The sequence below is a fragment of the Montipora capricornis genome, chromosome 2 (assembly GCF_036669925.1).
Source record: "Montipora capricornis isolate CH-2021 chromosome 2, ASM3666992v2, whole genome shotgun sequence".
NCBI lineage: Eukaryota > Metazoa > Cnidaria > Anthozoa > Scleractinia > Acroporidae > Montipora > Montipora capricornis.
This window is the reverse complement of record NC_090884.1, coordinates 27,993,214-28,009,008: the sequence shown is the minus strand read 5'-3', so window position 1 is coordinate 28,009,008 and position 15,795 is coordinate 27,993,214. Positions and strand designations below refer to the sequence as shown.

General features: G+C 39.6%; 1 protein-coding gene across 2 annotated transcripts in view; it reads right to left on the bottom strand.

Moving 5' to 3' along the window:
• Positions 1-1,015: 1,015 nt before the first annotated feature.
• LOC138039234 (uncharacterized) overlaps positions 1,016-15,795 on the bottom strand; it is a 29,757-nt gene continuing 14,977 nt past the window's right edge. The window contains exons 6-13 of one of the 2 annotated variants that reach the window (XR_011130388.1): positions 13,565-13,672; positions 12,899-12,980; positions 12,269-12,383; positions 11,172-11,314; positions 10,917-11,055; positions 6,983-7,094; positions 4,990-5,096; positions 1,016-1,250 (exon numbers count right to left, since the gene is read on the bottom strand). Coding sequence is in view for 1 of the 2 variants with exons in the window: in XM_068885440.1 (XP_068741541.1) it covers positions 1,154-1,250; positions 4,990-5,096; positions 6,983-7,094; positions 10,917-11,055; positions 12,269-12,383; positions 12,899-12,980; positions 13,565-13,672 (760 nt within the window). In the remaining variant the exon portion in view is untranslated. The remainder of the gene's footprint in view (positions 1,251-4,989; positions 5,097-6,982; positions 7,095-10,916; positions 11,056-11,171; positions 11,315-12,268; positions 12,384-12,898; positions 12,981-13,564; positions 13,673-15,795) is intronic. The other variant, XM_068885440.1, reaches the window with a different exon arrangement.

The following is a 15,795-nucleotide window of genomic DNA, read 5'->3' as shown; positions in this document are numbered from 1 at the left end:
ATCCTCGTCACATTAGTTGGGACACGTGATGTCCTTCTGCTCTCCCTAACGTTGGCTTTGCGAGATGGCTCCTCTTGATCAGTGAATTCAACATTGGGGAGGAAGGATCGCACCTGTAAGTCAGAATTTTGATGCTGTTCATGGCGTCCCAACTTAATTTGGTGAGGATTGCAGTTCATGGCATTGTCACAATATCGTTCTCAGGGCTTTCTCCGCCAACACTTAGGCGGGTACGATGTCCTGGAAGATAGATTACCTATAGGTTATCATGGTGTTTGATCTAAGTTAGCGCTAACCATGTTTCGAACAACTCGGACGAAAACCTTTCATTTAAATCCTGTCAGACTGCTCAGTCAAAGATAAAACAGGGACTAGGACATATAATACGGACAGCGGATTGAGTATAGAAAACAAGGAAGGGATGATGATGCGAGGAAAAGTGTTTTCTCTCGTCATGCTTACAGCGACTCGTAACGGAGTGGTCCAAGAGGTATTGAGAAAAAACAAGGAACATAACGAGTTCAGGTCTTTTTCGAAACCCTCTTTCCATCGTAAATGTCGCACATCAGTTTCAATTAAGAACAGGAAAGCTACATTCAACCACAAGACAACAGTCAACCCATGACTGCTTTAACCATTCCCTGAAAATGATGGGTCCACAGGGGTGGACCTCGAGTCCATGTTTCGTATACGTCCTTGTGTTGGGATTGTGCTCAAAACACAAGACGCGTTTCAAAAAAAAATACCTTTCTTTTTTTTTTTTCGGCAATCGGCGTTCCTCCCAGAGAACAATTGGAATGATAAACGAAAAAGCCGAAAAACATAGGTAGATTTGTCATATGTGGTGACGTTTTCATGGAGTTTGCGGCCGTTGATTTACAATATAACGTCTCTAATATCACAGGAGATATAAAGCACGGCCCCCCGACCCCCCGACCCCAGGGACGTAGCGAGGGAATAACGGAGACATCGCCGTGGAATTACGCTTCTGAAGACATTAAAAGGAGGCAATACATGTACAACTCAATTTTTATTTATGCTCTTGATGGACTCAAGATTAGTTTTAAAAAAATCACACTGTTTTGTGGTCCTCTCAGCATTTTGGCTTTTGCAAGGTGTTAGGATTTCTTTCTGCTGCCAAGCTCTTTCACAGCTATTTCCCTTTGTGTCCTTTGCCCTTCCCTTCTGATTTCTTCTGAGCTTTTCGTGAAGTTGTCTTTCCTGTCTGTCCGTACTTTTTGTCGTCGTTTCTAAGGGCACAGAGAAGAAAACGAATAGATCAATAAGCGAAATGACGAAAAGGCAGCCTGCGTGGCTGGCGGGATATTCTATCGCGCAAGTAAATCGACGTTTTGATCGCGAGAGCGAGCGGCTGCGAAGCGGCGAAAAATATTCGTCACTTTGCCACTTGCCGCCAAAACGAAATGAAACAACCACAGATTTACTCGCGCATGTTTAAATAATGTTGACATTGTTGATTCAAGTTTGAAGTTTGAAGCTTTGGGCACTCACGAAAATAACATATAACAAATATATTTCGCTCAAGTCTCGTCATTGTTGGTAGAACAGTATGTAAATAAAACTAAGTTATCCACGGTACAAACAAAACAATCATTCAACCATTGTTGCCCTGGGAATTCGCACATAGTTCCATTCAGTTCTTGTATTCATCAGCTGTGCAGCGGGAATTTTTCTAAATCTGACCACGTCTGCTATCTGCCTTGCCATAGGGTCACTTCTGTAACTACCGTTAACGTTCATGCTGAAATCCTGTTCTATCCCGCCGTGTTTTTCCTCGCAATGCCTCCGTAGTGCAGATTTGTCCTGTTTTCCCGCCAAAAGTCTGAGGTGTTCTTTTCCTCGAGTGTAAGTGTTTCTAGAGGTCTCGCCTACGTATACATCACCACAATCCTTACACTTGATCTCAAAAGTGACGGAATTGGTAGCGCACGAACCTTTTCTTCGATCGCACTCTTCGCATATGAAACAATCATCTCTGCTGCACGAACTTTGCCTTAAGGACGTTCGCGCTAATTGTTTGTGCGCAACGTTGCTGCGCATGTAACGCGACTGTAATATGTCACGCATTACTTTGAGCATTAGTGAAGTTGAGGTTTTAAAACCTTTGCAAAAACCGTGGACGGTAAGTCTTGCACAGCGTTGGATCAGAGAAGATCGTGATCAGTCAAAATTGATTTAAAATATTTATGAAAGTCAAGTAGACTACTGCACGACTGATATTCGCGAGGTTTTATCAGTCGTGCACTAGTCTACTTGACTTTCATACAAATTTTTCGAGCATCAGTTAAAATAACATGGCGACAAAAACGCCGAGGAAAAAATTACAGGCCGGCAAAAGAATGGCACATTTATTTCCGAATCATCATGAAACTTCAAAGAGAAGTGAGCGGGAGGATGGAAAAGCTCTGGAAAAGGTAGCTGATCGAGTAGACCAGTGGCTGAAAGTTTGGAAAAGTCGTGGACGAACCGTTGCGTAAATTTAATGGGGCTATTTCTTTTTAATGTTTTTATTACCCTACGAACTTAAGTTCCAAGTGAATGCATGTTTTTAAAGTTCTTTTCCTTTACTTTCGTGAAAATTGAGTATTTTCGTCCTCGTCCGCTTGAATAGTACGGACCTGCGTGGAAACTATCAGCTATTGAATTTCACAAAAAACACGCTCCAGAGGATGAGCATGACGGCAATGGGGAGATATTATACAAAAAACCAACCAAATGAAGATGACCCCTGCTTAAAACGTCGTTGCTATGCTCGAAAAAGGTTTTTTTTTCGGTAAAAACCTTTCATCTCTTCAACGATCGATCCTCTGTTGGGTTCCAGTCCTTGCCCGACAGGTCACGCAAAAGCGTGACAAACGAACTTTTCCATGAGCTTTGCAAAATCACATCTATTTTACTCGTTCAGATCATCGGTGACCCCTATTTTTAAAATCATGAATCACTTACTTTACTTACTATCTACAAAATATGATGAAATAAAAAAATTCTCACCGTAAGAAGTTATCTTTTTTTAACATTTTCTTTCCTCGTGCCATCGAATTCCGGTAGTGGTTGCAACGGATAGAGCTTACGAAAACACTCGTCGAGGATGAACTCTACCGTTCACCACATCCCTAGCGGCATACAATTATCTAAAAATGTCACTCCTAAAAGCCTATGCATGGAAACTTTCACTCCAACAGTTTATTTTTATGATTTTCGATGGATGAGCAGATGAGCCTACATCTCGCTATTATGACCGATTTCTCGAAATTAAGGCTTTTTTCCACTTCCATTTTCTCCGAAACAAAGTCGGTGACCCCCATTTTTTTTTTCATTTTTGGATTAAGTACTTTATGACCTAACTCTAGGCGAGAAATGAAGAAAATCTCACCGTAGGAAGATTTTGGCGCGAACGTCCTTAAGGGACAGCCTCTGCTATCTGCCTTGCCATAGGATCACTTCTGTAACTACCACTAACGGTCAAGTGAAAGTGGAAGAGAGCAACGGAGAGAAGCGGGACCTAGCGAAGGCGAAAGCGCACAAAGAGGAGACGAAGGATGAGGAAGGTGGCCAGTGACCAATACTATAACCCGGAGAACAGGTCGTTTAAATTTACGAGGCTAAAAGCTACTGATCTGCCTTTTAACAAAAGAGTAAACCTACCGGGACCGCTCGACGAGGAAAGGGAATTGAAAATACAGACGATGAAGAGCAAGCTAGTGGAAACGGTCGAAGAATACAAGCGTACAAAAGGTAAGAACAGCCAAGAGAACCTCAAGAAGAGCGAGAGGGACGGGCTGAAGACGCTTGAACAAAGGAGGAACAAAGGAGGAACAATGGGGACATCGTGGTTTTTCAGACGTCGGATAAGTCAGGGCGGTTCTCACTTGATTCTGTTGACAATTATAAGTCATCATGTAGTGAACACATCCAGGACGACCCCATTATAACACATGACCGGTATAAGAAAATGGAACAGGAGATGAATGCGCACTACATTATATGGATGCGCACACTTCAGGGAGGAAAGAGTACCGGACGTGAAAACAGGATAAAAGGTAATATCATCACCAGTAACAGCCCTTTCTTCCCCTCCCCCCTCCCCCCCCCCCCCCCCCCCCCCCCCCCCACTGTATACACTAAGGAAAGACAATAAGAACTATGACGATCCAGAGACAGGACCACCTACCCGACCGGTTTGCGGAGCAGAGTCGTCTTTTAATCAAAGATTGTCGCACCTCATGTCAATGATACTGAAGAGGATAGAAAACAATGAATGCAGTATTTGTATGAGTACTAAAGAACTGCTGGCCTAGATTTATAGTTGAAACGAGGACGGTTGTGACGGGAACGTGACCTTGAGTCAGCGGTTGTCAAAGCTCTGTATCCTAGCCTCGACATCGACTTCACTGTTGGAAAGATCTGCGAACTGATCTATGAGTGTGACACTTCATTTGAAGATGTTGATTAGAGAGTTACAGAGAGTTAGGGTTTTACCTTGCCCTGAATGTTGACCAAGTAAGACTTAAAGGCCTTGGGTTGGAGAATGTGTGTCCTAAGAGAAGATCAAAAAGAGGGAGGCCACCTACCTTGACAGGGAGCGGAATCCAAGACCAAAAGCAGATAGCAGAGGCGGTCAGAATTAGAAAAATTCCCGCTGCACAGCTGATGAATACAAGAACTGAATGGAACTATGTGCGAATTCCCTGGGCGACCTTGGTTGAATGATTGTTTTGTTTGTACCGTGGACAACTTAGTTTGATTTACATACTGTTCTCCCAACATTGAAGAGGCTCGAACTGAGCGAAATATATTTGTTATATGTTATTTTCGTGAGTGTCCAAAGCTCCAAACTTCAAACTTGAATCAACATGGTCAACATTTCGAAGGCTTTGCTGGCGTCAACATATGAAATTAGTAGAAAATGTTTAAATAATTCCGTGATAAAATATTCCATCATGAAGGAGAAAGAAGACGTGTACTGACCTACTCATGACCACCTTATCCCGGCATCCCTTGCCACCCTCCCAATGAGCTGAACGTGACTTTGTAACTGCTGCCTTACAGCCACTGCATGCTTGTTGAGAGTAAGGCTGTTAAAAAGAGGTCAGGGAATGAAAAACATTCATTAATTTGGTGCTCGTCACAATCCGCTTATCCACACCACTCTAATCATATATGTAAAACAAACCGAAAACAATACAGTCAGTGATCATAATTATTGCCGTCTCAGAAAACAAACAACAACAAAATTTAAAAAAATGGAAACAATGGTACCGAATCCAAGAATTTTATTAGTTGCAATTAATATTTGCCGCGATCTAGATTTCCTCACCTCGACCGGCCTCAGAATCGGTGTTGTTGGACAGTTTTTCTCAAAATGTTAGGAACAACAAAATATATACGAAAGAATTGGTTTGTTCATCCTAATGATAACCGGTGGAAGAAACAGTCCACCTTAAAGAGCCTGTGCCACGGCAGTGCAGTTGATTTTGTGCAGTTTTATCAATTACTCGCCCCCTACTCGCTATTCAACTCAACAGTAACCCGGAAATTACTTTTAAACAACACAAATCGTAGCTTCGTGACAAAAAAAGACGTTTGTCAAGTGAAGCTATGATCCTGGCGTTATGAACGCAATTTTAGCAATGCGTAGAGAGGCCTGGACATCATAACTGGGCATAACTGCGAGGATCATAGCTTCACTTGGTTTCATATCCGCAGTTCAATATACGATTTATTTCATATATCATTTTGGTGGTCAACATAGATAAACTTTGAAAACCTGTTAGGCTATTTGCTGCTCTATTCAAATCTTCCTTTCATGTTTTAAGTTGTTATTTTTACGCTTCGCTTGATTTGGTTGCCAGTTCCCAGTCACTAAATTTGACACAGCCCTAGTCTGGGACCACGCTCCGCAGTTGGGGTTATGGAGCGAAAAGGAAAGTAGCGAAAAATAAATTGGCGAGCGCAGCTCCGGTCGCTTCGCTCGCCAATTTATTTTTCGCCACGTTCCTTTTCGCTCCATAACCCCAACTGCGGAGCGTGGCCTCAGGCTAACACAGCCCCTTTAAGAAGGAAACAGGTACACAGATTACGAAAGCGTTGACAAATTTGGGTCAGGACAATGAAGCTTAAAGCGCAGAAGTCCATGAACACTGCGCCCCAATTGTGAGTCACTGAAAGAGTCTAGCCAAAAGAGCTCCACCTTCTTTTATCCAAAATTGTTATCTCCGTTCATAGACAAACTGGCCAATGCATTAAGCGGCTTCAAGGGTAGTTTTTTTTGTTCTTCTGATTCCTTGTTTCACAAATACAAGAACATCTTATTAACCTAGCTTGGTCCGTCTGTATGGAAGAATCACGACAACTCATCTACATCACCCACCCCGGTTAATAACTGAAGAACTAAAGAATAATTATTGGTAGCGCTTTTACCTCTGGCCATGGTTTTCAAAGTTAGGCTAGCGTTATTGAATACATAAATCACTACCCAAAATCTTGAAGGTGGGTTATCCTTTATCCACCTTAAGAACAAATGAGGATCAACTGCTGAGATGTGGTCCAAGATTTGTTATGCAAATTCTGTAGGGTACCGTAGTAATGAAAAACTAAAACAATCTACTCGACAATTGAATGAAATGTATAACTTTCTGTGAAGGTTTTACTCAACTATCGATTGGCGGATTATATAGGCTAGCTAGAGACTCTAGTCACGTGCGCAGGCTCGCAATGCAGTTATATCGATAGATTAGTGGAACAATAACAAGTTCTGCGAACATTTCTTTCACCCACTGACTCGTAAACCGCCCCCCAGACACAAGTGTCACTCCTCCTAAGAGTCATGGATAAAAGGGGGGACAAAGGTTGTCAAAAAACAAAGAACAAAGAAAAACGAGAAAGCGTCTATTACTTAGTTGTCAAACGTTAGCTACCTTCACTTCACTTCTAAAGCAGAGGGGACAAAAACTCAACAAACCTGTTCCTTTGAGCAAAAGCCACACACCATTCGTGTGGCGTATTTCATCTCGTGGTCTTCTTCCTCCTCGTGACAAAGATCGCATGGGTAACATTTCCCACAACAAGGAAACCTAAAGGCATGAGGACAGTTTGTATCATGAGACCAATTTGTACAAGTTGTTAGAGAGATTTAGCATCGCGATTACGTGGAATGACAGGCTACTTGTCATGAAAAACGAAAATTCTCTTATTCTAAATGGTCTCTCTCTTTTGGGAAGTTACATGAAGCAACAAGATACAATCAAACAAGTTTCTTTAAGGAGGATCAAACCTGTTTCAATAATTTCAACAAACTATACAATTTAGAAGGATTGAATCTACCCAACTGTTTTCACATAAAATGAAAGCGTTATGTGAAACACCAATAATTTCTTAACAAGATGCACTCATCAATGTGACGTAATGGGTTACCATGGAAACAAAAGAGCATGTAAAAATGCCCTTTCTTTCAAAAACGAACACGAAGACCCCCATTTTTTATTGCTGGAAAGTGATTAGCAAACTAAGATAAAACTCTCTACAAGGTGAAAATATATTCTCCGTAGCACATTCCTTAAAATTTCCAATTGCGTGATATCAATATTATTGTTAAGAAATTATCGATGTTTCCTTCGGTACCATAAAATTGCCGTAATTTTATTTGGTAAGAGTGTTTCTAAAAAAAAAACATCTGTACTTCAGGGCGCTTGCGAACGATGTAAACAGCACAGAAATCCAGCCAAATGTCCGTTATTTGATTGTATAAACTATTGTGTTGAAAAGAATTTTGTTTCATTGAAAAACTCCCGCTCCGTCCGTATTTGCTCTGTTCTAAACCAGGCAAACCGGGACACTACAGTGCATTAACCGTCTCATATTTTGCGCGTTCTCTTGACCAAATATGGTAAAATAGCGTAATAGTGGTATAATAAATGTATACATTTGAATCAAGCCTTGTAATGCAAAACCGAAAACCGGATCACAATATGCGGCTTCACACATCGAGAAAAACCACCAAAGATGATTTGTAACCAACTTCTTGTGCAGATGGTTGTTGATGAAAAAAACAAGTTACAGATCTTTTGTTTGAATTACGGCCGTTTCGCCTACGGGTCGTTTCGCCTACGTCTAGAGTCGATTCGCCTACGTCCAATATGTCAGTTCGCCTACGTCTTAAACTCCGTACCATGACTATCATTTTGTAAAACAGTTGACCACCTTGAAACAACATAGAAATGAAAATAAATAAAAACGAAAGATTTGACTAACCGGTCGTGTGGATAGACCATTCGTGCCACTCGTGTCGGCAAAATCTCAACCGCTACACTCCGCAAATTTAACAGACTAAGGCTTAGGTTCGGGCGCAAAGTCTATTAATCACACATTGGCCCTTCCTTTGCCGTGGACCGGAATGCTTCGAAAAAAGATTGATAATAAGTAAGTTCTATTTGCATTTTCTTTCCTTCCCTCCGCCATTTTGTTCGAACCTAGTGCGACATCGTTCGGTCAACTTTTTCTAATTTTTGAAACAAAATTTTTCTAAGGTTTTTTCTCCGCTTTTCTTTTTAATTCTAAGTGACATACGCTGCTAATCTATAATTGTAGTCGTAGTCCGGGTTCATTTCGCGACATTTTAGAATAAATTCGTTAATCAGTCACTTTTACGTACAAACTTATTTATTGCTTACATAAAGAATGAGTTCACAAATGCAATTTAATTACTGCAAGCAACTTTTTGAGATTAATAATCATACTAATAATCATTAAGTTTTACTTATTACATGCGGGGACGTTTGGGTTGTCTGTACTCTCTGGACCGCTTTAATTTCTTGTCTGATATCAGTTTCATGGTAAGAGCAGTTAGGCGGGCTTCGCGATGAAGTAGTTCGATTAACTGGTAAAACTGTAATCTGCATTTGCCACCGGCTCGGCGGTTGAGAGCGTTGTGCCACCCCTCTATGTCATTGTTGGTCCGGATTGGTTGCTTAAATACACTCCAATCTCTTAGAAGGAAGATAGTACTGTCAATCCACTGTTCCTGGATGAATTCAATAAGATTGAATGATGATAGCGTTGATTATCGTGTTGATTTTCCGATTGAGAGCGTTGTTCTAACGAACTGGTGACTTGAGAAACAAAATACTAGGACTTTTATAGTGTCAATCCCTTCTCCGATGGATCGAAATCGCAGTGATGTGATCGGTGAATGCTAATGTTTTATACAATCCTTTGTTAAATGAACTACCATGTCCTTTTGAATGATATGTTAATGAAAAATCTCACCTCAAGTGACAAGCCTACACAACGCCTTAACTTTTTTTTTCATCTAGCTACGTTTGAGTATCGCGTGAAAGCGCACGAACTAAAAAGCCAACACTAATTCATAAAGTTCATGATACTGAGAACAAATCGCAACATCGATACAAACACTGAACCGCCCAGTAGAGTGGGAACGAGCTAATTTCTTACGTATCCTTTATTGATATGTTAATGAAAAGTCTCACTTTCTTTGGTATAGGCCGCTAAACGACCTCGCTCAAGACACAAGTCTACAGAAATAACGCCTTAGCTAGCCGTCAGATATAATTTTTTTGCATCTAAGTTTGCGGATCGTGTGGACGCGATATAAAGTTCATGACACTGAGAACAAATCGCAACATCGATACAAACATTGAACAGACCTCTCAAGTCTCACGATTTTGTCGTGAGACTCACGGTTTCACGACGAGACAGACAAATCTCACGATAAATAGAGGCGCAAGCTGAAAGAATAAATTTTTTTGTAGCATTTCATTTTTGGCTTGCTTAGGTGAGTTTCTTGCGTCAATTCTGTGTAAATTTATAGTTAAACTTAACAAACGAAGCTGTTCAATTCTCCATCCGTCTACAGTCCATGACAGACTGCCGTCCATCACCATATATAGAACACCTGTTTGAAATTAGGTCATCATAACCAGTCTGTCGCATTTTGATCACGTTTTCAAAATGGTGGAAATTGCTGTCGAACCTGATGAACTATTGGATAGTTCTTAAAAGGCAGCTACTGCATATAATGCTGGCCTCGGTTTTTCAAAAGGTGGATAACGCTATCCACCGGATAAACACTAGCAAAAGCAATTGAGTTATCCAGTGGATACTAATTTATCCAGTGGATAGTGCTATCCACCCTTCGAACAACTGGAGCCTGAGCAATGAGATCAGCTCAGTGCTCACACACTGGCTGGACTTAAGCTGTGAGTATTGAAGCTGTGAAAATAAAGTTTATTCCTGTGTTGTTAAGGTCCACACATGTTTTTAAAAAAATATAAGCAGGAAAAAAACACTTTCTCTTATTAAGAACCTGTGTTTACTTGGTTGTGTCTGCAGGTCGATCAATCTCCAGATTTTTACTGAAATCTCCAGATTTTTTGACATCAGTCTCCAGATTTTCGGTGTTTTGAGGTTGAGAGGTCTGATTGAACCGCCCAGTAAAGTGAGAACGAGCTAATTTCTTACGTACGTTATCCTTTATTGATATGTTAATGAAAAGTCTCCCTTTCTCTAGTATAGGCCGCTAAAGGACCCCGCTCAAGACAAGTTTACAGAAATAACGCCTCAGCTAGCCGTCACAGTTTTTTTCTGTGAGGTTCGACAAGGACTTTTAAACAATTCAGTTTTAAAGCTTACATATGAATCGTAGGCGAACTGACATATTGGACGTAGGCGAACCGACATTATACGTAGGCGAACAGACAGTAGGCGAAACGACCGGTTACCTTTTGTTTTCGTCCATCGTCAACCAACAAGTCCGACAAGACAGCGATGACTTTTAACTCATCGCTGATGAACGGTGGACGTCCATTTCTGACTAAAATGTGAAAACCGTCTATCGTCTTGAGTTCCTTTGGGAAATGTTTATGGCATAAGTAACTGACCTGAGCCATCTAAAACTCTTTTTGTAGTGTTTGCAGGTTCCATTTCCTGGCAATGGCTGACCTTCTTTCACTCCGGCGTTCCGCGGAGTTTTCTTGGGTTTTGAGGGAATGCCCAAAGTCGCATTTTTTCTGAGAGAAACTATGAGAATATAAAACATTTCTTAACCCTTTGATTCCACTTATATTTGAAAGCTGCGATTTTTTTCTATGGAGACCGATTCTTTCAAGGTATTAAGTATTACATCCAGAGCCCACCTCGTTATTTCCATGATGACTGTGAAAACTGGTAGGCACAGACTCACGCAGAGATCAAGGCAGCACGTTTGTGCCAAGTGTGGTATATCACGTCCCAACAAATATGAACCGCCTTTCGTTTTTGTTAAGGAAAGAAAACGCAGCTGGTGAATGAAGAACCAGATGCCAATATTAAACCTCTCAGAGCAAAGAACCCGGGCAACAATGGTGGGAGGTGAGTGCTCTCACCACCGCCCCACCCCTGCTCCCTCGAGAGCTGCTTTTGTCATGGTCAAAGTCAATGTTAATGCACAGACTTGTACATACCGGTAACAACAGCACTTACAGCTTTTGAAAAATATTTCATTAATTACTTTCCTTTCCTGGGAACGAAAAGTGGTGTTCAAATGCACTAAGCTTCATGTGAGGAAGTATTAACAAACCTCATGCACTACACCTGGCAATAAGAGCATGGTTTATTGCAAAATACAATATATTTTAAGTGACAGTTTACAAATAACAACTTAGAAGCTAAAAACCTGAACATTAACCACTTCCCTACTTTCACAAGTGTCACGTGTTCAACTTCGGAAAAGGTCAAATTCTGCACTCAATGGGCAAAGAAAGTAGTTGAAATGCTGTGGGTACACGTGTGGTATGTTTGAATTGAGTGAGACATTTTTAACGTTGTCAAGGCTATGAATAATGATTGCCCATGTTTCTAGTCTTCTCGGAAAAGGACGATAAGCCGGAGGTCCCGTCTCACAACCCTTCAATGTTCATAATCCTGTGGGACGTAAAAGAACCCGCACACTTGTCGTAAAGAGTAGGGCATGTAGTTCCAGTGTTGTGGTCTGTCTTCTGTGGGGTATCATGGTTGGGAGGGTAAATGCTCGGAGATATTAGCTACACCAAGCTACTCTAAAAATCCGAGGGTAAATAAACATATATGATATATGATATGATATATGTCAATCATGTTATTGTCAAGGACATTTGACTCTGTCAGTCACCCTTATTGTCAGTGTTATTGTCAAGATCATAGTCCTTTAATTGTTGCTGACTAGTTATTCGGATTTAACTTTAAAAATGTTGCAATGCACTCTTAAAAACTTAACCTTCCATGTTAGAGGCACCACTCTGCAGCAGCTGAAAGCGAGTGGATTGAATCTGGAATCTCAATTTCTGGTGACAGTGACTGCACCAGCTCCAGTTTCCTCCATACTGAAGACCCTACAAAAGACAGGTTTAATGTCTGATTAAAAAAAAAAAACCTATATTAAGTGAAAAAAAGTCATTACCTGCCATATGTATTGACTTTAAAATCTTCCCCAGTTCCACCTTATTTCACTATTTTATACTCCTAGCCTGGGATCCGACGTGGATCAGAGGTAGTCAGATCAGATTGTGATCTTCGCCCAAGGTCTCATCTAGAGATTCCTGCTCTTTCTTTCTCTATATCTCAAAATTAATTATCTTAAAAACTCCTTTGTCAATGCTTTTTGAGAAAAAATATGGTTACTAAAGATATGACTAAAAGGAAAATGCTTGCTTGTGCGCAAGCAATTCACCAGTTGAAAAAAAAGGTGAAGCCTTACAGTTAATTCTTGGCCTCAGCCCATAGCAAAACAGCCTTGTATTTAGCCAGTCTATCACGTTAAATAGTTTATTGATACTATTACCATTTATGCAACTTTTCCTAATTATTATTGTCTAAAATATGAGTTCCCTTTAGCTGCTAAAATTACCTTCACAGTTGTTTCTTTGGAACAATAGAAGCACCCTAACACCAATTCACTTTCTGGCAAAACCACATCAAATGGGAGACATCTAAATAATAATTGTGTGCAATGAATTTATGAAATTAATGATGTTAATGACTACCCTGACAATGCAGTTTTCTACCCTGTCCTGCGTGAAAGTATGTTAAGGATCTTCAAAAGATATTTAAAGATATTTACAATGACATTAGGGGATCTTTGTGAAGATTAACCTGGATCTTAGCTTCAATAAGGATCTTTTATTCTTTTAGAATCTTCTGGAGTCTTTGGAGATCTTGGCCAGATCCTTGTGCTTATTTTCCAAAATCTTCGCAAGCAGATTTCACAAATAATATACTTCACTTGTCTTTGAAAAATTAAAAAGATCCTCAACATTTCCTCAAAAGAGGCACTGTCATATCTATGCAGAGTAAGATCAATGAAATTCTTTTATTAATGAGTATTATTAGGTCATTGTATTTCTAAAATAAAAAAAAAACATTGTCATGCAATTAAAGGAGACAAGAACAGCAAAGAAGACATTTCACATGGATCAAAACCCTCTCCACTAAAAAAACAAATGTTACACAATTTTGACTATTAAGTTCCTCAAAACATGAGAAGAGAGGCAGAGCCTTCATTAATGGTGCTTACCCATCAATATCAAGATATCCAAGAATAGAAGAGAACTGATGAATAACAGCTGGTCTGTATGTCACAGCAAATGTGGAAGCACACCTGGTACACTGTTTGCCAACAGATCTGTAAAAAGAACATTGTGGTCTAATCTTGTGACTTACTTTTTAAGAAAAGAAAATACACTTGAACCAAAGAAATTCCAAAAGGTGATGTTGAGTATTTTTATCTTTCTCAAAATTTGAAGAATATTATCAAGTGACCTTGAATGGGGCTTTAAAATGTTGACCTGTGCCTGGTTGCTCGAAAGGCAATTAACTTAATCCAGGATTATCATGGACTTCTGTTTCATATTTTCTACTTTTTGGTGAAAGTTTCGTTTGCTTTTTTTTGTTTTCCAAGATCAACTTCTTCTAATGTAATGTTTTGCCAAATGGCAGCTTTGAACAACATTTGGGAGTTGAGGAATAATTTCCTTGGTTAATTTTTAATCTGGGATTTAATAGCGTTAATCGGCTTTTGAAAACCGGGCCCTGGACTGATTTCTCTAACTTGTCTTGCAATTTAGAGAAATAAAACCTATGCAAAAAAAGTGTGTGCCACTTATTTTAAATGGGAACGAAAAAGATAGCTTTCATTTATGAAACCTAGGCTTCAATACTGAAGATCAATGGCTGATCGGCAAAGCCACGCCCTTATCGCAATTTATTCAATACTATCACTGAACTTAAATTACATGTTCTTGCAGATATTTCAGTTGATACAACTAACTCCAAAACGCTCAGCATACAGTAATTCAGTTGTTTGTTATGTTTTGTCACATATTTGTATTTCCAGCATCTGTGATCTCTGGCTAACCCAGTATTTTTATCATCTTGCCTCTGGTTTTGTCACACAAGAGTCATGGTCGCTGAAACTTGTTTCTACAGTGCAAAATGACAAAATTACATTTACTGGCAATGGTACCAAACAGTTTTCATATTTTACTCCTTATGTTGAGAAAAGTTACGTTCTTTTTCTGGATTGATGGATTACAATGGAATCTCTGAACGGAAGGCACTTATCAGATTTTAAGAACAGCATAGGAGCTTAAACTGGAATCATTGGAGGGATGGTGGAGGGTTAGCGTTAATGCTAGAAAGTCCTCCACTGTGAAAAACAACTGGACATGCTTCATTGAATTTCATTGCTATGTACACAGCCCCCAATCACATCGAGCTGTGTTTTCAGAACTGCCACGCAAGCAGCTTTTTTTTTGCTGACCTGTGTCACGTTGAACCTTTTGAGTTAGAGTTTTCGATAAACTGTGGTTATTCACTGGAGGATAGAAAATATTATCCAGGGAGAGATACCTTATTGGAGTATGTGCAGTGGGTTTCTGACATGGTATTCATGTTTCATCAGTGAGGGAAAACGATTTTTTATAAATCTGTCTGTAATAATTATTAATATTATTACAACAATATTTAAATTTCAGGAAAGAAAGCTGCTGACTTTGTCAGCAGCCAGTATACTGATTCACGCAAAATCCACTGCCAGATTAAGCAAAAATTAGCAAACTAGAGTACGCTATTTCGATAAAAAAATCCTTTTCCGGTATTCTTGGTATTTTGGAAGTACTTTAATGTTAATCACAAATTTTTAACCCTTCGTTTTAATTTGTATCTTCCATACTTATTATGCAGACCATTCATACATGCTGCATTCAAGTTTTCAAGTTTCAAGTTTTATAAATACAGCAAACAGTTCAAGTTATTACTAAGCTGGCTTGCAAATAGCCAAAAGCTAATCGCGGCAAGCCAAACAGTACACAGAATTATTAATTTTGGACATTTGATTTTTTTTAAAGGAATAAATGATTATTACATACAACAACAACATGTAAACATTACTCTTCATGCTCTCAAATACAGGTATAAGGTAGCAGGATTTAGGCGAAAAGAAGAAGAAAACAGTCTAGGTAAAAGAACAATGATATGTAAAAGAGGAAGACTACAGACTAAACTTAACTTCAGTTAGAAATTTACTTTTTCATCTTGTTAACATAAAGGTATCTATCTACCTTGGCATAGGAGTTTTCAGTTTCTAGAATTTTAATTAGTTTTGTTCTAATAGTTTTTTAAAAAAAAATTCTGGATACGTTTTTGAGACCAGTTGGTATCTCATTCCAGATTTTAGCACCAACACGTGAAAAGGTCTTACTTGAACGTTAAGTGCATTCTTAATTCAGTAAGTGTTTGATGTCATTC